At 36.3% G+C, this 23,777-nt stretch overlaps 1 protein-coding gene across 10 annotated transcripts in view; it reads left to right on the forward strand.

Moving 5' to 3' along the window:
- nrxn3a (neurexin 3a) overlaps nucleotides 1–23,777 on the forward strand; it is a 170,820-nt gene that overhangs the window by 141,365 nt on the left and 5,678 nt on the right. For 3 of the 10 annotated variants that reach the window (XM_024295746.2, XM_024296134.2, XM_024295834.2), the window contains 5 exons: nucleotides 8,213–8,394; nucleotides 10,133–10,304; nucleotides 11,977–12,066; nucleotides 13,425–13,729; nucleotides 15,615–15,708. In XM_024295746.2, the coding sequence (XP_024151514.1) occupies nucleotides 8,213–8,394; nucleotides 10,133–10,304; nucleotides 11,977–12,066; nucleotides 13,425–13,729; nucleotides 15,615–15,708 (843 nt within the window). Of the gene's footprint in view, nucleotides 1–8,212; nucleotides 8,395–10,132; nucleotides 10,305–11,976; nucleotides 12,067–13,424; nucleotides 13,730–15,614; nucleotides 15,709–22,707; nucleotides 23,238–23,777 lie in introns of all 10 variants that reach the window. The other 7 variants (XR_002921799.2, XR_002921824.2, XR_002921802.2 and 4 more) reach the window with 7 other exon arrangements.

Raw genomic sequence — 23,777 nt, forward strand, 5'->3', positions numbered from 1 at the left:
TTTTTTTTTTTTCTTAAATCACGAGATTCTTACTGTTTTAAAACTCAGATTTTGCAGTGCTGGCACTAACAGCAATTCAATTATTATAGGAAATATGTTCTAAGAAAAAAGATGGCTAGTTCATTATTAAATAGAGCAACAAAATAAAAAAAATTAAAAAAAAATGTGTTCCAAAGGAAAGCTGAACACAAACCCTTTACGACTCAAATGTGGTCCGCCTCCTAAACACATTTCCTGATGACTGAAGGCTCCGCCTCCGAATTTTCAAAGAGCAGAAACTGTCGTCCTCTTCATCAGTGACTGTGATCGGTCGCTCTCCACATTGACTTTAATGTGATCAACATTCTGTGAACGCTAGAATTTAAGACTGAAAGTATAAAAAAAAGACATAAACAAGAGAGAACGTGTTTTAGGAACTAAATAGAAGCTGTTCGACTGCCGTCCGCTTCCACAAACTCCGTCTCTCTCCAGAACTGCAGCATTAAAAAGCATTCAGATGCACAACAATGCATGCAGGCTGAACTTCCTGCTCCTGTGAAATAGCTTCAGCTCCTCTTTGACGAAGTCATGATGTAACTTCTGGAAATGCTGTGGAATATTTTTCCTCTTTTTTTTGGTGAAATGCAACCAAATTCCTCAATGGAAGTGTTTGCATGGAGTAAAGGATGCTGGAAAAAAACGAAAATTAGGAGCTTCCACTTGAGTTCTTTATCATATTCTTTACGTCAGAGCAGGTGGATCATTGGACCAGTCATTCAGCTGATATGATATCCAGCCACCCGACTTCACTCTAAAGGCCGTGTCGCAAAGCCACTACGTACGATTTACTCATTTTGCATGGATGAAAATTTGTCATACGTGAATATATCTGGAAAATTTGTCATCTTTTATGTGAAATTTTCACAACAAATCTTGAGTGAACCATGTTGAAACCACTGAAGAAGTGCGGATAAACCACGCAGAGAACACGTAAACGTGTCTGCATTGAATTGAAGAGCACTCAGCAGAAATCAAATGGCGTCAGCACCATGGTCAGCGCCGCCGTGGGCCTTAGCTTCGTTTTAGGTAAACCTCAGCCCCACAGGAGCCTCCTGCCAGGACGGGGGATCCCTGGCGAGGAGACCGCGAGAAGGGCCTGAGTGGAATCTGTACCTCCCGTGACCTGCTTCCCACATGGCGCTGGACACCACCCCACGAGAGACCCGACTATCCACCCAGACGAGCGGGATAGGGGGTAGCGGGAGGCCACACTTGGGATAGACGGCTGGAGGGGTGAAAGATCGGACGACTTCTTTACTCGTCATGCAATACCCAAAACGTGCATGAACGTACAGTTTATATTCAATTTATTAGTGCAAAAATTACAAAATTTCAACTTGATATGTGAGTCGTATATGTGATAGAAAAGTTACAAATGCATAAAAAGTCCATTAGACATATGTGGAACGTTCATAGAAATGTGAGTATGCATCGCAAAAATTCTGCACAACTGCGCAAGACTTATATAATAATTACGTATAAAACAGCGGTCTGTTTGGTCCAGTTTCTGACAGATCAGAACCCAGCGACAGCCACCAAATCCTACAGATTTTTTCTGAAAATGCACTTTATTTTTTATGTGGTCATTTAGCTTTTCCTTTAGAAAATGTAGCTTTCAAATATAATAACCAAATTAACAAAAAAAGTGTGATATTTTTCCATAAATAACAATTTTAACACATTTGCTTTTGATAGAAGCAAATACAATCCTTTCAAAATAAAATATAATCAAACAAGATCCTCCTGCTGCAGCAGATTTTAAATTAAAAACTCAAGAAAACCAAGTGAAACGTGACATTTATTTTCATTATGATAAAAAACTAAATGTTGGGGTGCAGCATGTATTAGAATGTGCTAAACTCAACTAACTAATTTCATATTTATTAAAATTGTTAGCACTTTTCTTAAAGCCAAAAAGCTGCATGTGGCTTCAGAGCCTCAGGTTGCAGACCCCTGGTATAAACTATGTGAAATACCCATAAACTTTGAATTCACAACCGACCACAAATTTTGAACCGCTCACAACAGAGTTTCTCCTTCAGAATCGACTGGAATTATCGGGTTAATGGTTGAAAAGTTACATTATCTTAAAGATTTCTTTCCCTTTTTATCCACTCTTTCATTCATGTCGTTTCTCACCTTGCACAAACTCTACCTTCTCATCTTTTCCCTCCACGTTCCTAAATCCTCTCTGCTGCTCTTTCACCTTCCTTACGTCTCCCAACCTTCTCCTCACCTCCTCCTCTTCCTCCTCCAGCCTCTCTCTCTCCTTCGCTCTGGGATCCAGATCATTGCTGCTGCTGCTGCTGTCTTCATTAGAAGTGTGTGTTCAGGCTGAGCAGACATCAAAGGACGGGTCTGCAGCGAGATGGACACCAACCGAGACAGGAGTTTCCGTCCTTTGATTGAAGGGATACTTGGGAAAAACTGGAAATGACTCTGAGAGAAGGAGGAGATAATCGAGCAGAAGTGATCAAGAAGAAGTGCTTGAGTGGATTTACAGTTTGTTTTAGTAAAAGATGCCGTCCTGAGAAAGAGCTGGAGTGATGCAGAAGAGTTTCAAAGGAAGATGCCAGAGGCTTTCGTCCTCCTCCACTCTTGAGGAGAAGTGTGTTGGAGGATGAATTACTTATTTCTTTCGTTCAAACAAATTTGATCCTTTAAACTCTTTAAAAATCTAGATTTCCTCGTCAAGCGGCATCATTTCCTTCATCCTCATGTGGCCCACTAGTGCTTTAACTTTGGGGAGTCCTTTGAAAAGGATCTGTTTGGCTGGGATGGTATTTCACCGGAGCGCCTGGATTGGATGGCTGATTCTGGGATGTACTGCTGCATCAGCAAAGCAGAGCTTTCTCCCGCCGGGGAAGGCGGCGAGTTCTGCGAGACATCAGGTGGTAGCAGCTTCACACGCTTACTCTGATCAGCTGAGGCACCGCTCGTCCTCAGCCGTCTCCATAGTCCGGTCTCCGGCCGATCTGAAGGCTGGGCACGGTGAGTGGGAAAACCATCAGGTGGAATTTCCAGATCCTAAAAACTGATCCGTCAGTGGAGGATGTGCTTTTTCATGTCTACATCTCAGAAGCTCTGACAGAACTTGAAAACAGCGAAGAGATTTATGTCTAAAAATCAGCCATTTGGGTCCATTTGGTACTGATCGAAACTTATTTTTTTACCCTTTCAGGAAAATTTGACACTATTTTGCATCATTGCAAAATATTATATTTATTTTTGGGTTCGAATAAATTCATAAATATTAAGATAACCTTTAATTTTCCCAAAAAGTTAAATCATTTTTTTTACTTTTGACAGAAGCTCATATGACTTTCTTTCAAAATAAAAGACTTCCTGTCAAAAACAGGAATATTTTAGCAAATGTGAACAACATGAAACAAAAATGTCTTTATCTCTTGTTATACTTGAGATTTCCTTTGGTGAACCGTCATCTTTTTTTCCTACTTACTACTGCTGTCATGAAACATGATTGGTTAATGAGCTAGTAGAAAAAGTATTTGAAAAACACTCAAGTCTGTATATTTTAGCCACTCCCCTCTAAATATCCACTAACCATTGCTCTGCAGCTGAAGATAAAATTTACTTTAAAGTCATAAAATGAACCCAGCATTAAAAAAAGATCAGACTTTTACCAAATATATTAAATAAATGCTAAATTAGCAATCCGTAAAAATTACTATTTCATTTTTGTTTGGCCAGAGAGCCTCTGTGGAGGGGGAAGAGAGCCGCTCCGCCTCAGGTGGCAGACCTCTGTTTATTATAATAACGTGTTTTTTAAAACTATTGTCATTTCTGCAAGAAAGTATTAGCTATTTCAGTCTAATCACAGATTTTCCAGTTTTAAAGTTTTAAATTTAGTGGTTGGATGATGGTTCAGTCATATTCCTTTCAAGGTCACTCTATGGAGATAAATTGGGGCCAATGTTATCCGAAACCCATATAACACAAATTGAAATAAAAATATGGGTATTTGGCAAAAATATTTTTAAACGTCTTAAACGTTTTGCTATTCTAAAATAGACTAAATTATTTTCTGTTTTTTTAGGTTTCAAAATTCAAAATTTCAGTTTCAATTTTTTTAGTTTTAACACCTTTTTTGTTTTCGAATCAGAAAATTTCAGTTTCAAAACTTTTGGCCCCATTGTGGGGCGGGGCTAACACGAAGGACCAATCAAATTCGATGAGGGCGGTGACTTCAGTCCCGGTGTGTTCATTGAATCTGAGAACTGTAATTATTACAGTCAGAAAAGCGTCCTTATGCTTGGATAACAAGGCTAAAACACTATAGGAACTCCTGTTCAAAAATGAAAAAAAAATAAATAAATAAATTGAAACTGAAAAAAAAAATGTAACTCAAATTTCTGTTTCGAAACCTAAAAACAGAACATTTGAAACTGAAAAGTTTATTTTAGAATAACTAAAAGTTTTGGAAATTTTCCAATATTTTTTTCAATATTTATTATTTAGGTTTCAAATAATATTGGCACCAATGTGGCTCCATACACACCTGATTCCAGTTACTGACGACTTCAGCTGATCTCTGTTAGTCTGATTCCTCCCTCAGTATTTAGCTTCACTCCTTCAGCTCAATCTTGTTTGTCACTCAGTTCCTCCTGTCATGTTTCTGTTCAGTTATGGGTTAGATGTTTCCATATTTAAGCTTTTTTTTATCCTGTTTTCCTCAAATTTTTTAATAAGAAAATAACTTTTTTACTTTTTTAATTTTATTTTCTGCCTCCTTAAAGCATAACATATGTCATCCATATCAGCTCCTGCAATATCATTTCCTCTGGTGCAGTGTTCTCATGTCTTTTATTTTTTATGTCATTGTGACCTTTGACTTGTCGAAAACAGTATAAAGATCTCTTTTAGAATTTCAGGGACAAATTTGTTCCTCCAGCTTTGAACTGACATTCAGCTCCTCTAGTGACATCTAGTGGCCAAAGGCTTGAAGTGACGCCTTCTACTTGTTAAAACCAATTTCTTCCTATTCATTAAAGACATGACAACTAAACCACCAGCTTTCATGTAATATTTTTGATTTTAAGATGAGTGAAATAATAGAGCTGAATTGCTTCTGTACATTAAGATAGATTTATTTATCATCGTCCCATATGTGAAATTTAATTGCTCACTGATTATTGCCTCATTCATACCGATTCTAAAAGAAGAAAACTATAGTTTATAATAAACAGTTTCAGAATAAAGTAAAATAATAAGATACAATGTGTAACAAACAGTCCCATTACAAAAACATAATCATAAAATAAGTAATAAAAGTAAAAAGAGTAATAAATCAGCTGTACACCAACTTTGTATGTGGGAAGGCATCAGAAAAAAGACCTCCACTAAAATCTTGAAGCTTAAAACTTCATAATTAAATGTCCATTTTACTTGTTTCTAAACTTATTTATTCACATATTTAAAAGTTACCTAAATTAAGGACGTTTTTGCTTCATTTTCATGCTTTATACAGTATTTTGCTGGATGTCTGATGGATTAATATGATGTTTTTTAGATATAATTACATTTTTACTGGGATTATAAATGCAGCAAAGTAAACAGAACACACTTCTGCATGAGTCTTCAAGATAATTAAACATCTTTTGATAAGGGGCGTCTCTTTTACAAGATTTTGCAAAGAAATTCTCAATAGTTTTTCTTAATAACTGAACAAATATTATACATTTTAGTAAAAACCATCAGATTGCATCTAATTTATCGAGGTAAAATGATCTATATTAAGGAAGTACATAGCATTAGATAGAAAAACATTCTTGAAAACTAAGAATCATCATCTTTAACATTTAGTGTCAGAGAGAACAGTAATAAAACGGACTTAAAACCATTGGAACATGACTAATACAAATTAGAAGATCACCTTGATTTACCTTAAAGACCATATCAGATAATATTTGATCTCTTTTCGAAGCGTTTTCATCCCAGATCTCGTTCCACTCCCTGTTGCTGAGAGCTTTCTGTTCACATCCTCTCCCTCTACCTTACAGCCCCTCACACCTCCGACCTAACATTAGCGGCACAGCAAAAATGGTGAGGAATAGACAGCTGAGATGGATCTCTTCATCTGCAGGTGGATGCATCAGAATGGAGCTGAGCTGGGAGCTTGTGGCCGACCCATCGTGTTTTCTGTCACAAATACGATCTTTTTTTTGTTTGTCTGCTCCTGATTCAAAACTTTTTTGAATAAAGAAATACTCAGAAATGCGGTTTTGAGATTAATTTTATTTATATATGTCTTCTATCATTGGACAAATGCCACAAGAACATGATAAAAACACAACTTGAAGCTGAGTTATCTGCCTTTTGCTCCTCTAATTTACTGATATTCCAATCCCTGAAGGACTCAGTAAAACAGCCTCTCTCGTCTTTGATAGTGATCTCCTCATGCTTTTTTTTTTTTTTTGCCCCCGTTTTTCTTTGTTATGAAAGAATCTTCTGTCCAGACTCAGTGATTGTGTAGGATTCAAACCACACAGAGCTGCTTTGTGAGTTTCAGCAGATTTGAGTTTCTCTGTCTCTGAATTTGTAGGTCATATGGAAGCCTCACTGGAGACAGTTTTTTTTTTTTCTGGCAGGCCTTTACCGTATTAGCATAGTGTTTGTAGCCTTGGGGATCCAGAGTGTTTAGCAGGCCTGGTGCTGCTGTTGATGCAGGGAGAACAGACCGTGAGTTCTGCCAACAAAGTGTCATTGTGACGAGAATCGCCATCGTCAGCCAACAATCGTCTCATCTCTACAGATCTAGCATAAACCAACCAGTGTGAATGTTGGCCAGTTATGCTGCAGGATTTTGCGTGTTTGATCGGTGCGAGCGTGTCTCCTGTTGAGCAGCAGTTCCTGCAGAACCTGCACAGAAAGGTGACGGATTGTTTGGATCCAAACTCTCTGGATAGATATCTGTTCTACCTTCATGAGAATATCAGAATGTCTTTTAGCTTTACCGCTGCACGGTGGAACAGTGGTTAGCACCCTCACATCACACTGACAAGTAGTGCTGCCACAATTATTTTAATAGTCGACTAATTACAAAAGGTTTATTCTGATTACTCGACTAATCAGGTAATGCACAAACTGGATGTAAAGCACACATCTTTAGCTTTCAACTAACAAAAAATTTGATATATATCACATTACCTGCGATGATGCTAGTGTGAATGCTGTAAGCAGGATTTTGTCGCTAAAGATGCTAGTGCTAATATCTAAAAATGCTGAAATTGATGGCTAAAACACTGAAGTTGATAGCTGAAAATACAAACGCTGATAGCTAAAAATCACTGAAGCTGTACGCCGGCTGAAATGTTAGCTAAGTGCCAAATTAGCTTAAAAAATGAAGAAAAAAAATCGTAAATTAGGCAAAACAGCTAGCATTTGGCTGAAATGTTAGCTTAACTCCAAAATAGCCTAAAAAACCTTAATAAATGCCAAAATAGTCCAAAAAAATAACAGAATGCCATTATAACTTTCAATTTTACTACGCTCTGACTCAATACAATATAAATTAACGACTAATCGACTATCAAATTAGTTATCGACTATTTTAATAGTCGATTAGTCCACTAATCATGGCAGCTCTTTTGACAAGGCGTTCAAACCCCGGCTGGGATCTTTCTGTGAGGAGTTTGCAAACAGTCCTAAAACATGCTTCACAGGTTAGTCGGTAGGGATATCCCGATCCGATCACATGATCAAAAAATTGGGTCCAATCACGTGGTAGAGGGGAGTGGTCACTCTGTCCATATGTACAGTCAATCACGGAACCCCAACAACCACCTGAGTCAATTTAAACTCAAAATAATAAAAGGGACGAAAATAATTAAAGATGTATTTACTTTTTTTTAAGTTTAAATCTTAAAGAATGTGCATGTCATGCAGCTGAATGTTTAAGATCAACATTCTGCTGTTTCTCTTTTATAAAAGTTTTTTTGTTTGAGCTCTGATCCTTTGATCAACATCCTGATCTGCTGCTCAGTCAGAACGTCTTCAATTTTAATAAATCACAGTATAAAACACATTTTTAAAGACTAGAAGAAGGAAAAAATGTGCTGGAAAGATCATCTTGATAAAGAATATAAAAACAGAATGCTATAGTTTTTATGAGGACCTGCTTCTTCTTTGTAACTTTTGCTTTTGCTCTCTGCAGCTGGAACCACATACATCTTTGGTAAAGGTGGAGGTCTCATTACATTCAACTGGCCCGCCAACGAGAGGCCGAGCACGAGGACTGACAGACTGACGGTGGGCTTCAGCACCTCCCTCAAAGACGGCATCCTGGTCAGAATCGACAGCGCTGCAGGACTGGGAGACTATCTGATGCTGCACATAGTGAGTTTCAGAGTTCTCTTGGTCCAAAAAATGAAAAAGAACTGGTTCCCAGGGTCGGCACTGGGCATAGGCGACATAGGCGGCTGCCTAGGTCGCCATCTGGTGGAGGAGGCACCAATTTGTAATGATTTTATATATATATATATATATATATATATTTCTTTTTTATTTTTTTGTTTAACTGTTTGATGCATATAAAAATAAAATAAATACAAATGTAAACAGCAAACATAAAATATTAGTGACATTTGGGGAATTTGTGTACGTGGATCAGATCAAGTTAGCAGAAGAGGGAAAAAAGTAGAAAACGTTAAAGAAAGCTGAGAGTTTGAAAGAGACTAAAGTAAGACTTGTTGAAAAAAGGTAGACAGTGGGACTTTTATTCAAAAATAAAACCATGAAAGTTGGAAAAATAACATCTAAACTCCTGAATTTAACCATTTTTTAAATTTATTTAACCGCCTCTTTGCAAGAGAACCTGACTGCAGACATCAGCGTCCAGAACCGTAAATCCTCAAGTCTTCCCACCCAGTTTTTTTCTGGCAACCCTAACATTTACAGTTTTTACTGTTTTAAGATTTATTTTTTTAACAATTCTGATCACTTCTGAGTAATTTCCACTTCTGGGTGATGATGTCGGCAACCCTCTTGTCTGCAGCGAAATCCCTCTCCCTCTTTTTGGCTCTCAAGCACGGCAGTAGAGGGTTGATGATGTGGGCATGTTTGTAGCCACAGATCTTGTATTTTAAAGGGATTTCAGCTTAATAGTAATCCTCAGCTGAACAATCTTTAACAGAGTGATAATGGAGAAAAAGAGCTTCAATGTTCATAGTCTGAACTGTGGAACATGCATAATTTTGTCCAATATTTAATGACACTTTTTAAAAAGTAGGATGTTCACACTTTTGTTTTAGGATTTGGTTAAACACGATCAGATGTTTCAATTTTACGCCTTAAAGTGTTGATATTCCTGTCTGTAAAGATGAATTGGGATTTTATTTACAAAACTGAGGGTCAAATTCCACAAAACGAGACCTCAGACAGATTTGCAATTTGCACAATTACTGGAAAGGACAAAAACAGAAAAGGTTTCAAAAGAAACCAATATTTCGATTGTGATGAAGGATATAAAAACACAAGAGAAAGCACAGCTAACCTAAAAAAATTAAATTACTATAATTCAGAAAAATGAAATTTTATATATTTTTAAGTGTAAATTAAGTGTATTTTAAACTGCGTCTAAAAATTACATTTTGATCTGTTGCTATTTATTTTAAATTACACATGCATTTACATGGATTCAAAAAATAAAACGTCTTAAAATATGATCATGATACATGAACTTTAGAGAAGTTTAGGTGACCTCTGACCTACTCCAGTTCAAAGATCATTAATTTTATTCAAAATGCTGCAGATTTGGTCATTAGTCAAAATGTGACAATATTTGCTTTTTAAATGTGTAAGTTGATTTTTCTTTCACATTACATAATTGGTACAACCTAGTAAAAATGCTTCCTACCATTGTTGATAATTATGGTGAGAAATCAGTGTCCTCACACAGAGGAGTATCATTATTCATTATTACTAATGTATAACTACATTATTTATTTCTAACTGGTAGCCCTTCGTATGACTCAGTACCTGTGAAGTAGCTCGTAGTTTCAAAAAGGTTGGTGACCCCTGCTCTAAGCAGAATGTCAGGTCTGTTGCCGTGACGATTCCTCTTTTTCCTCTCCAGCAACAAGGCAAAATTGGAGTGACCTTCAACATCGGCACTGTGGACATCATTGTGCAGGAGAGCAGCATCCCAGTGAATGATGGGAAGTACCACGTTGTCCGCTTCACCAGGAACGGAGGCAACGCCACGCTGCAGGTGGACAACTGGGCCATCAACGAGCATTTCCCGACAGGTACGGCCTCGTCCAGTCAGCTCTGGTTATCATAACACGTACAATAACTGAGTCAGTCGTCGTCTGCTTCAAGGAACAAATGAGTTTTGCTTTAGTTTGGAGAAAAAAATTCAACCACGTGATGAGAAAATGAAATCCTGACAGTTCCTTTCCTTAAACTTTTCTTTGCTTTTATAAACTGACATGTACTAGAACTTGTTCTTAAAGTTCTAGTACATGTTGTGTACGTAAAGTGTACTTCAATCCTGTTAGCCTGTAGGACATTTCTGGAATCTAAATAACTACAGTTCCATTTATGAGCCTCTTGTTAATGTTTGCATAAAAAGACAGAAATAAAGGTGAGAAAAAGTTGCTGCAAATGTACAAAAAATTTCGTTTTTTGTGGGATAAATTCTGGATCTTTGGTTCATTTGTGCAGAAGTTACTCTCTTTGTTTTTCTGGAACAGACATGTTTTTTTAAAGCAAACAATCCCACATGAATAGAGAGAAAAGTACAAAAAAAAGAAATATGTTAACAGATAACTTTGAATTGGTGGGTAATACTAGATCAGATGAGAATTTCTAGATTCTAATCTTAGAGTTAAATTCAGATAAAGTGAGAATACAAGGAAACTCACCTGAACTCTGGTGTGGAGTAGCCAAGCCCCCCAGATCCAGTTACACTTTGAGGGTCTTGGTTTTGACATACTTTATGCTACCTTCCCACCAAATGCGATTTGTGTGATAAATTCACGTGCCCCGCCCCCTCTTTCAATGTGCGTTGAATGGAGCGGTGTCAGTGTATGTGTCACTTACAATGTATGGAAGACACGGACGATGTTGAGAGATCAGGTTTATTTATTGTGAATAGTTTTGTATAAACATCTATAATCACATCTCTAAGTCTGGGTTTGTGAGATTATTCAAGTATTTCCCCGTCACCGGGGCTTCTCTCTCACGGGGACTGTGTCTGGATAACAGCCGCTCCCACTGTGTTTCTGTGACTCTGTGACTGAGATTGAAGGCTGTCCCGCATTAACCCGGGAGGGGAAAAAAAATGAAAGGGTCTTTTTTATTATTGTCTCAATGAAAATAAGAAAAAATGTCACAAAGTTTAGGAGATCTGAGCACACAACAGTAGCCAGGGCGAACTCTGGTAACTCTGCGGCAGGACAAAAAAACGCTCTCACTGGATTAGTATTCTACCGCTGAGTCACATCATGTCCCCAAACCGGAGTTCCTGATTGGCAGATGTGACGTGACAACCTGTCAAACGTCAGATTGCTAAATTGCCAGAACTCGTTTATGACTTTTTTGTACAGAAAATTTTAGTCTTCGATTTTCCACCTTTGATTTAGTTAAATAAGTATGAATAAAAACTGTTGTTTCAAGATCTTAAATGTTTGAGAATTATATAGACTTTAATCCAAAAACGTTCTTGTTGTTTTTTTTCAATTATCATAACTCCGTCTGGAGACAAACATTAAATAACAAGAAACTTTCTCTGCAAAGTGAAGCAAACGGAAGATGATGATGCTGCATGTGAGAATATGTAACCAGAGAACTAAATGAATTTAAATGTTCTGCTAAAATCTTTCTAACTTTTCATGGAAGCTCAGTTGTTTTTTCTACAGAAAGTGTGACCCTGATGAGAAATAAATGTCTTCATAAATGTCTTCTTAAACTTTAAAGGAAACAGCGACGTTGAACGCTATCAAATGGCCAATAAGAAAATCCCTTTCAAATATACCAGACCGGTAGAAGAATGGCTGCAGGAGAAAGGTAATTTTCTGTGTGTGTGCGTCTGCACTTTGAGTTCATGTTGCATTTCAATAAGATTAATGCTCAATGTCACAATTTTATTAATGTATAACAGGTTTTCATTCAGTCCAGACATGTTTTTGATTAGAAACATTCATGAATTTGCATCATAATATATGAAGGTAATCGTGTGATCTTTTTAAAATCTGCAATCATTTAACAGAATTAAAGCATCATCAATATATTCAGGATTCAATGCACATTAATTACAAAACTTTGTTTGCTCAAATAGAAGCTTTTGAAATCAACATCTGTTTTATCCAACGGCTGCTTGCTTTCACTTGGGGAAAATATCACAGAATAATCTTGATTTAATTCAGAATAGTATAAAAAAAATAAAGGTTAATCACGTTTGTGAATTTTAATCTAATTTGTCATGTCGTCAATTTTTGCTTTTGAGATTCAGAGCAACAATATTAAAACCAGCAACTAGGAACAAAAACAAAAGAGCTAAAGTTCTGCCAAGAAAATAAAAGAATGTGATTTATGAGGCACTTTTGAAACACAAATAAGATCAAGACAAAAACTAGTTTAAACTTATATCCAAAGGAATATTTTAAAAATGAGAAAAGACTTTTTTAGAGCAAAGTTTTTGATATAAAAGCAGATGTTCCACATCTACAAACTGTGAATTCTTCAGGCTAATTTTAGGTTTATGATTCAGCTCTTCTCAAAAGTCGAATACATTTAGAATCCATCAAAGAGGAGAGCCTCCGCTGGTTTGTAACATGTTAGTCTCAAGACATCAAAAATAGTTTTCTGATCCATTAAAAATCATTTTATAGTTTATTTTTCTTTTTTTTATCTTTTTTTCAAACAACCAATTAAAGTATTGCAGTAGTTCAGTTCAGATTTGATGCGCCAGGATTTCTTTTGAATTATTTAAATCATATAAAAGTGTTTCAAAGTTCAGTTTTTTTTAAACTTCTTTTATTTTGAAATTTGTCCAAAATTTGACTTATTTGTATGTAATTTAAGAAAAATCTGATGTTTCTACTTTTCTTCCAAAGGTTTGTGGTATTTTTTTAGCCTGTCACTTCAGTCTTCAGAAAAAAAAAAATAATAATAATATTCTAAGTAATCATTAAAAAATAAATAATTGAATAAAATCATGTTCAAAGTAAAAGCCCCACAAATTAATACCCGACTGTTCAGACAAAACTCACACCAACAAACTCAGATCATTTCTTACCAAACTTCACAGGTTGAAGATTTTTACTGAACATGTTTGAAAAATTATGTTTCCACTGTCACAAAATATATTTGAAGAGTCTAAGAAATTGTAAGAATTCCTACTTAACTGTTGATTTCTTCCCCAGGACGGCAGCTAACCATTTTCAACACCCAAGCAACAGTTTCCGTGGGTGGCAGTGACCGGGGTCGGCCCTTCCAGGGTCAGCTGTCGGGTCTTTACTACAACGGCCTGAAGGTGTTGACCATGGCGGCCGAGGGTAACCCCAACATCAAGATCAACGGCAGCGTGAGGCTGGTGGGCGACGTCCCCAGCGTGGCGGGCTCGTCCAGAACCACCGCCATGCCCAACGAGATGGCGACCAACTTTGCAGAGACGACCACCATGATGTCCACAACCACAACGAGGAAGCACAGATCTTCAACTGTGCAGGTAGAAGCGCGGCTCCTAAAGCTTTGGTAACCGCTGCCCTTAGGGGATGGGTCGATGCAGGCAAAAAACTGGCAAACCCATACGAGCCACGCAAATGGCACGTTCAAAACAGCAAGGTCACAGATCAAGCACATTTTGTTTCTACTATCAGCAAGTGACAAGTCATAGCAAACTGCAAAACAGTTTCCCCGCTCCTCTCCACGACCCCCACAGTCCCGGACAACCCAAAAACTAAGACAAAGGTACAAGCAGGCCAGACTGCACCCTGACAACAAAAAGTTATTTTCATGGTGCATCTTTGCAGCCCAAACTGTCTCAAAACAAAATCATGGATATTGTAGAAGAAAGCATGCATAAAAATAGAATATTATATCTGGAAGTTTAAAAATTACATTTTTTTAAAGTTTTTCTTTGATCAAACTCAAAAGTTCCACAGCAAAGGTCTTTCTAAACTAGACTTAGGGTGTATTCACATTTGGTTAGCTTAAAGCAGGCATGTCCCAAGTCCGGCCCGTGGGCAGTATGCAGCCCATATGCAGAGATACTTCCTCACGGCCCATGACCCACAAGCCATGAGTCACGATCCATGAGTCCTTAGTCGCGGCTCATGACTTTAAAAAAGTAAACTGTCAAAGAAACGGTACTGAGATGAACCTGAACCTCAGCTGTCCTTATCGGTTTGCCCATCAGCATTTCTGGAAAATGTGTTTCAACTTTGAGACACATTTAAAAGACATTTAGATGCAAAATTCTCTATTGGTAAGTTTGGATAAAATGTTAAATCAGTTACAATGAGAGTTTTAACAGCAGCTTTTCCTGTAGAACAAAAACTCCAACTGTTGGATCTGCATAAACCTGAATCAGAAAAAAAAATCTGAACTTTCCTGTATGATGAAGATGATCAAATAACATATTTTCTTTATTTTCTTTATTTTCTTTTTCCAAGGATTTGCTGAAAAATATTCAATAAATTGATGTATTGTTTTTGATATATTTCTCTGATCTGAGAGATTTAAAGAAAACCCTTCCCATCAATCAAATTTGACAGGTGACCTTTGACCCTACAGCTGTTGATCAAACCTTTTGATAGATTATGGATCAATTTATTAAAAACTCATGTAAAATGTATGCAAATTGATACGTCATCTGTCAAAAAGTTTGATTGATAGCTGTAAGGTCAAAGGTCACCTGTCAAATTAGTTTGATGGGTAGGGTATTCTTTAACTCTCTCGGGTCAGAGAAAATATATAATTTATATAAAATTTATACAAAATGATACGTCATATTTTAAAAAGTTTAATTGATAGCTGTAAGGTCAAAGGTCATCTGTCAAATTAGTTTGATGGGTAGGGTATTCTTTAACTCTCTCGGGTCAGAGAAAATATATAATTTATATAAAATTTATACAAAATAATACGTCATATTTTAAAAAGTTTGATTGATAGCTGTAAGGTCAAAGGTCATCTGCCAAATTAGTTTGATGAAAATGTATACTTTAAGTCTCTCAGGTCAGAGGAAAAAAAAAATATATATATATATATATGTATTTAAAATGTACATAAAATTTATACAAATTGATACGTCATCTATCAAAAGTTTGATTGATGGCTGTTAGGTCAAAGGTCACCTGTCAAATTAATTTGATGGGAAGGGTTTTCTTCAACTCTCTCAGGTTAGAGAAAATATATAATTTACAACATTTATACAAACTGATATGTCATCTATCAAAAGTTTGATTGATAGCTGTAAGGTCAAAGGTCACCTGTCAGATTAGTTTGATGGGAAGGGTTTTTTTCAACTCTCTAACCTGTTTTCAGAATCTGACATTCGAATCTTTCCCTGTTTTTTGGCTGTTCTCTCTGCGATGACCACGGCTGCGCACAAGAAGCATTCAGCAGATGAAATGGTGTCGTCTGCAGAGTGTTCAAGCGACGACGAGGACCTGGAGGAGTGTGAAACAAGGCAACCAGGTGGGCTAGGTTAGTTTGCATTTGCTTGCTTTCTTTGTGCTGCCACTCATCTGCACCAGAGGATCCGAGGATCCTGGAGGCATCATGGTCCCATGGTTCGACAAAGTGTAACCTCATAAAGCATTCTGTCCACGGAAAAGTAAGAAAATGAAAACCGAAATGAAAGAAAACTGTAAGAACAGCAAAGCCATTTTAAGAGCTACACTTGCACATGGGGTCTTGAAAGTGGTGAACATGGTTACCAACGGACATACAAATGTTGGCAGCTCAGGTCAAAGGCCACGACTTTATGTCTTTTCCAAATTTGTATGGTGGCAAATCATGTTCTCTGCATTGATGCTGCAAAATGTTTGAGTCCATCACTTCACTGCTCTGCTGATTTCTATTTTGAAAAGTCTTAAATCTTTGATTTGGAAGTGAGTGTTGTCTTCAGATTTCACCGATGTCTATTTTTTGTTGTCATCTGTTTTTCCTCATGTAGAGGCTTGCACTGGTTTGTTTGTTTGTTTGTGTGATAGAGAACAGATATCATTGAATTTCTGTGTACAGGTTTTCCTTTGTTTGGGTCATACTTTTGCTTTAAGATGTACTTGTTATTCTGTCTTTTTTGTATACAAATATTTCTAGTATATAAAAAGAAAAAGAAAAAAAAAAACAAAAACGCTGTCTTAATTTTAAATAATAAGTTTGAAAGAATTTGGGAATTTATCATGTTTTAGGTATTTGCTCCAAAGAGGAGAAAGAAGTTTGTCTGTTTAATATCGGAAAAATTGTAATTAATTTTTCTATTTCTTTTATCTTCGAAATGAACCAATATTTCTCTGTAAACTTAATCTCAATGGTGACATTGCAAAAATTATGTCAGATTATCAAAATAATTAATTATTTCGCTGTTGTATTTCTGGGAAAAGTTCACGCTATGATTTGGCTGTTTTTGCCAAAGGTCATTCCCAAATTTTTTCAGAGTTTTGTAAATTCTTGTCGTGTAAATGGGTTTCAAACGCTGCTGTGTAGCCTGAGATCCATGGGGATTTGTGAAGAAAGACAAAGACAGGGCCCCAATCATCCAATCATGTGTTTACACAGAAATTCACATCATTCTAACACTAACATCCCTGCATGCTGCATGGATTTGACTTTCCTCTATGATTATGTTGTTGCTTTAAGAGCTCAAAGCTTTTCAGTCTTTTTTGCCTTTTCCTAATACGGCCATAATGATTTCATTCTCGCCTATTCGACAAATGCTACAAAATGCATTTTTTTTGTATTTTGGCTTCATTGTTTTGCTACTCTTCTTTTTTTTTCTCGCTTTTTTAAACAAACATAAACTATAGAAGAATTTCTGCCATCTGCCTGAAGGAAAAAAAAATATTTAATTTTAACTACTTGTAAGTCTAAGGGTGTATTCACACCACAAAAATCTTTTTGTCTGGATCAAACACAAACTTTTATTTTATTTTATAGATTGATTTAGTTTTTCTTATTAGACTTTTTAAAAATGGACTAAAATCTATAACTTCTGACCAGAAATCACAACTTCATAAAAGCTCTTTCTACACTTATTATTTTGTTAAGGTTAAATTGTTTGGTATTACCAAATCAGCTGTTTCAAAGTGTGTGCCAAAAGATTAAAACCTCGTTGATGGGAGCTAAGAATGTAAGCAAATATTTGTATTTTTTTATTTTTTTTTAATAAAATAACATCCACTCTTGCTTAAAGGGTAACCAAACAGGGAAGTTGGAGGCTGACTCCGCCCACAGCCAAAATATGAAAATCCAGTTAGAGGGGAGGAGCTGCAGATCATGACGTGGGAATGACCAATCACAAAATTCAACTGTAGTACCTCAGTTCAACCTGTAGGGGGCAGCACAGAGGCGGTTTTTGACTATATTTTCACGAATTAAATACATTTCTTTTAATTTGTCAAAAATGTTGGCAATTTATAGAGATAAACAGCCAAAAAAGTTGATTTATGGTTTGGTTACCCTTTAAAGAGAAAAATTGTGGTTTTAACATGCTCTTGTGGCATTTTTCTGATGAGACATTTAAAGAAAATTAGGTTAAAATTGCATTTCTGGGATTTAAATTGTTGTGAATCAGGAGCAGATGAAAAATCTCATTGGAAAAAGCTAAAAACGACACTTATAAATAAATAGATCCATGTACTTTTTTGTTGTCCTCATCTGAGCTGTAAACTGGATCAAAACAATACATTCGATAATGCTCGTCATTTTTGTTAGGTTGGAGGTGTGAGGGGCTGTTGGCTCGTGGGAAAGTGTAAACAACAGTCGGAGGCGAATTTCTAATAAACTCTACAAAAATTATGTCCTGGAAAACGTGACAGATTTTTTGATTTTAGGTAATTGGGAAGACTTTTCTAAGACCTCAAAAGATAATCGGAGTGGATTTTTACTGCATCTGATACGTTTACATGAGTTTGGTGAAGTTCTTTTCACTTTTAGTTATCGTGGAACTATAACATAACCAGAGCGCATCGTATCGATTCTGCTTGACTGTATTTGGTCTGGACTAATGTGGAAAAAAAATGTAGCCCATTAAAACCAAACCTGAAACAAGCAAAATAAATGTGAAAACACCCTAATAATAATAGTAATAATAATAATCCAAACTCCACTAAAGCAGATGGCAGATAACTTTTTGTATTCCTAGATTTCTTAGCATGCGTTTTGGTTGATTTGTATTACCATTCCCCCCTTGCATTCAAATGACTTGCTTTCGTCTGCATTTCTGTTGAAGCTGTAAGCCATTTTTGCGGTCGCAGCGTCATCAAACAATCTGTTGTTTTTCCTCAATAAATGTTTTTTTATTTCCAGCAGTCGTTTCTGCCGTATTCTTTTGGAAACATCATCATGTGATTCTGTTCTCTGTTCTTTGTCACTTTTCTTTTTGTTTCAATACATTTCATAAGATGGCAACAAACTCTGTTTTACTCGCATTAATTCCAGTGAGGACTGTTGTTTTGATTAAGCATCAAGTGCTTTCATAACCTGATGCATTGTGACGACACAAACTCCAACCACTCAATGTTTATTTTATCAATAGTTGGCTCTTTATGTTTCTAAGCAGGAACAAAAGTCTCTTGGAATTATTTTGTTAATTCCTTGTCTTTTTCATGGAAAAAAGAGAAACATGTTCTTAAAAAAAGAAGAGGGACCCATAACAGAGCCTTGGAGAACTCCGCAATTCTATTTTTCGTTTTTTAAATCCAGAATAGAGACTTTTATGTTTTAAAAAGATCGGTGTTTAAGTTTTCAACACGATGCACCAAAATTGTCGCAATAACAGTCAACACTGGATCATTGATTGAATACTTTTGTATAATTTCAAACCTCTTCAAGTGATGAATCAGCATCAGCAAGTTTTTGCAGTTTAAGCTGAAGCTTTGAAAAATATGGAATCATGATGTGGTGGATTACTATTATGACTGAATGATGAGAAACGAGCCATCGTATGAAATTCTTCTGTTATCGCTCCTTTTATAACGACAGCATATTGTGTGTTTGTCCTTCAGAAGACACGGCATGCTTAAAGCTGGTATCCCTCACACAGATTTGAGCAGGACAGCAAAAACGAGCTGCTGATGGTTGGTTTGTCTGCAGGAGTTCACAACATTTCAATCTTCTTCTTTGTCCCATTTCTGTGCAGACGGAAGGACAAAATTCCAATTTATCAAACATGATTTTGACTAGAGATTAAAGGAAAAAGTCTCTGAGAAATCTGTCGAGTCTAAAGATCGAAGGTTCGGTCTTCAAACTGCAAAATGTCAAAATGTCACCTGATTAAAAAAAAAGAAAATGGGCCTCTTCAATGTTTTTATAGATAAAATGATTCGTGGAACTTAAATCAAGTTTGAAATAGTTCATTTTCACACATTGATTATCAGCATCTTCATTAATTGTGTTTTTGTAATATTTATTTACTGGAAAGTATTCTATTTTCTCTTCTAGAAATTCTGGTCATCACTCTGACATGAGATAGTAATGACTCCACCAAAAACCGCTGAGAAAATCTTAGAAGAGTTTCCATAAAACTATTTTTTTTTGTCAAATCTAGCTATTTGTTAAGGCTAGTCAACTAAAAAGAAATTAAAATCCTGATCCGTGAGACTTTCTGGAGAACCGCCTCTGGCTGGCCACAAAGATCAGGGTGACACGTATCTCCAAATCGGAACCACTTTTTCTCTTAAGTGGTTCGAATTCCTTCACTATCACTAGAGCACCATTTGGAAGCCAATTCCAAAATCCAGTGTCTAAGAAATTTCCCAGAAGTCTCTGGTGTACATCAATGCTCACCAGCGTGATGAATAAAGATCACAATGCATTTCCTTTGAGCGATTTGGCATTTAAATATATATTTTTTATGAACCATCCCAGCTTTCATTTTCAGAACACATTTGTAAAATGTTCAAACTTATTTGGTTTTTAGTTCGGGAAATCTGCCATATTTGGCATTAAAAAACAAAAGTAGACGGCGTCTGAATTGATGTTAAAATGTAGTTTTTTGTGTTTTATTTTTAGTAGTTGGAGAGTAGAGAGGAAATACTGACTTACTCTAATATCATGACTAATAGCAACTTTTTTACTACATTTATATTGTAACTAAACACGATTGGATGGTTCAGTTGGGTCTGCCATGCTGGACATCAAGGTTCAATTCCCAGTGTTGGTTCTTGGGCTGGACCCTTTACGCTACAGCCTAACTATGGAGCATTTAGGGTTTTAGGCTTGTGAGGAGCTATAAGTTACATCAGGAGTGTCAAACTCAATCACACAGGGGGTCAAAATCCAAAAAACATCTTATGTCGTGGTCTGAACACGAAAAACATTTATTGAAAACTAAATTTTTAAAACTTGAAAACTGTAACTTTTAACATAATTGTGAATAATATATGAATGAATGAATGAATGAATGAATGAATGAATGAATGAAATGGTTTATTTCGAGCAATCCGGTCATAATACATGAAATAACATCACTTAATGAATCACTGAATGAATCAGTAGATCACTTGAAAGGGAGTTGAAGGAAGTGAACTTATATAATCCCTCCCCGGCTCGACCTGATAAAAAGGCAGGAATTTTATTCCAGACAAAAAGAACTTAAACCTTAAACATTCAATATTTTACTTTCAATAAAAACGTATTTTGTCTAAATTATGCAAGTCAGAAATAAATGCAAGATAACATCGAGTCATTAATAACAATAAAATAAAATGATCTGGAGGGCCGGATAGAATTACCTGAAGGGCCGGATCCGGCCCCCGGGCCTTGACTTTGACATGTGAGCTAGAGAGTGTAAACAAAGGCATGCTGGGAGATTACTGGGGCTAACTTCCATGCCAACAGACCCGCCCACAAACCAAAATTGAATTTCAAATGAGCTCCTCCTGAATTGCATAAAATTTAGATTTTGGCTAAAAACTGAATAATCATAATTAAAAGATTAATGGGAACGTATTTACGATAGAAAAACGTAAGTTGGAGTGGGACTAAGTCGTCACAGATCACAAAGCTGTTCAAATCCTCACTAGTATTTGTAATTTTTAATATTTACAATTTAACAAGTAGAAAAATGTACAGGTAAAAAATGATTGTGAAAAGTTTTCTTCTGATTCAGTCCCTTATATGTCATGTAAAAAGTTGACGGTCCCTAAAGTTTCAGTTCAGCTGTAATCCTGATTCATGTCGGAGTGAATCAACTTTTTTGGTCATTTTTTCACAGAAACCAAATCTGACACTGAAATGTTGTGAAACTGCAGTCTGAACTCCGCAGCCGCGCTGTCCTTCTCCACTAATGCACACAGCATGCAAACATGATGGATAGCAGCTTTAACTTCATCTTCTGACTCGCTGTATCATGCTTTTTCTGCACCGGTATGAAGCACATGTGATTTTTACTTTTGCTCCTGTCATCGTTACAGAGAAGCTGTGTCCCCGTTGCATAAAAAAATGTTAAAAAAAACCCTCTTCGGTTGGCTATACTTTAATGTGGTGGGATGAATTCCACATTGCATCACGATCTTGTTTGGCTACCAGAACAGACTCTTCCGCCCACCTGGTGTTTGTTTTATGGGACCGGGACACAGCGTCCGTCTACTGCCCGTGTAACATCGGTCAGTTCTTCCTGCGCCCAGTTTGCTGTGTTGTTTGTTTTCTACTTTCCCTAAATGCAACTTACTTTAAGCATGCATCAACATCCTGCAGTACAACTAAAACAAAACCAAATGATAATAGCAATAACCCATTCTCAGCTAGTTCGTCTCTCTCCGGTGTACCGCCGGACTGCACGGCCGGGTCATGTTTAAAGACTAACATTACAGACAGACTCTTCATCAGGGAACGCATGAGAGAGGAGCCCGCTGCGCCGCCGAGCGCCTCTCTCAGCAGTGTCTGTTTTCTATTGTGTGCATCTGGTTGTAGTGTGTGCAAAATTTAAATGGCTTTGTTCTTTCATCTTAACATTTTTCATGTGATAGTTTAAACTGGTCATTTTTTATCCAGTTGATTGCTGGCATTTTGGTTCTGGTTATGTTTTTTGGCATATCTGTTTTCTTGCTTTTCCTCTCTTAAATGAGATAATAGACATCCAAATCATAGTGTGAAATATTTTTTCATATAATCTGACTTTTTGAGGTTTGGGACTGCTTATTTTACTAGCTTGTGTGTTTGATTTTCCCCGTTAGCCGGACAAATTTATGCACAGAAATGATGCAAAATCAAACTTGAAGATTTTATGATTACACACAAAAAACCCACAAATTAGTAGACAAAGCAGTTCCAGACCGAGTTCTTGCGTCACGATTTTAAGACTCTTCAAACACGATAAATTCTGCTAAATATGATATTGACTTTAAAAATGAATTGCATGGCTAAGAAGTTGCAGTTTAGGGTTTGTAAGACATGTCAGTGTTAGAGTTCTTCTGTTTTTTTCTGTAGATGGGCATGAATATTGCTCATTGTTTGTATATCCCCATCCCTTCCTTACAGCCAAAAGCTCTAATGCCGCCCGACCGCTTCGTACTGCCTTTACATGGACATGGCAACTGACTTACACTGTCACCCTCATCATCCTCATCTCCTATGTAGTATGTTCATAGGTCCCGCCCCTTCTTCACCTCCTCCCTTTTCTTCAGAAATACTGAAATATATAGTCATCCCTCCATTCTACACGAAAGAACAAATTAAGCAAAAACTGTAACATGAATAGATTTTAGGTCCACAGAAGTCTGTTGGAAAGAAAAAAAATGCAGATACACATTTTTGTAAAGAAGAAACAAATTATTTACAAGGAAAAAAGACATAAAAAACAGAATTCTGGTGTTTATTTTTCTGTTCTGTGGTGTGGATGTATGTGCTGTTGCCTCCCTGTACCGTCATGTTTTAAGAAAGAAACCAATCTACAGTGGATTTTATTGACTTTTTTTTTACGATACCAAATGGATTTCCAACATTTTTACATAACTTTTCCTTTGTAAATTCTTTTTCACATGCCTAAATCATGCGGGCAATTTCTTGATGTAAGTTGAAAAAAAAATTACACTCTTGTGTGTTGAACTTGTGGTTAAATATGCAATAGTTGTAAGATTTAGTCTCTGTGCATGAGTTGCACGTCTTGGAATGAACTTGTGTTTGTGCTCAGTTTTTTATTGTGTTATTCTGCATGAAAAAACTAAATGTGCAGCTTGAAAACGAGGGACACCTTTAAAAAGTCTTGGCTGGATGCAAAGCCATGCTGTCTGAAAAGAAAAATACTTTGAATCCAAACCATTTAATCGATTACAGTCCTTTAATGCTAAAAGAGCCATTTGGTGCATTTTACCGTTTAAAAATGCACAATATTTATGCTTTTTGGCAATTAAATATTTATTTATAGTTTTTAAATATAACAATAATTGAATTACAACAATGTCTATACATTTCTATATATAAGAATTGCAACTTTTTTTAACTTTTGACAGCAGGACATATTAGTTCCTTTCAAAATAAAACCAACTCTGGGTAAAAAAAAAGCAGCAGCAGCTTTACTTGAATAAAAAATTCTTAAAATTATTTAAAAA

Source organism: Oryzias melastigma, linkage group LG22, assembly GCF_002922805.2.
Source record: "Oryzias melastigma strain HK-1 linkage group LG22, ASM292280v2, whole genome shotgun sequence".
In the NCBI taxonomy this organism is placed as follows: Eukaryota; Metazoa; Chordata; class Actinopteri; order Beloniformes; family Adrianichthyidae; genus Oryzias; species Oryzias melastigma.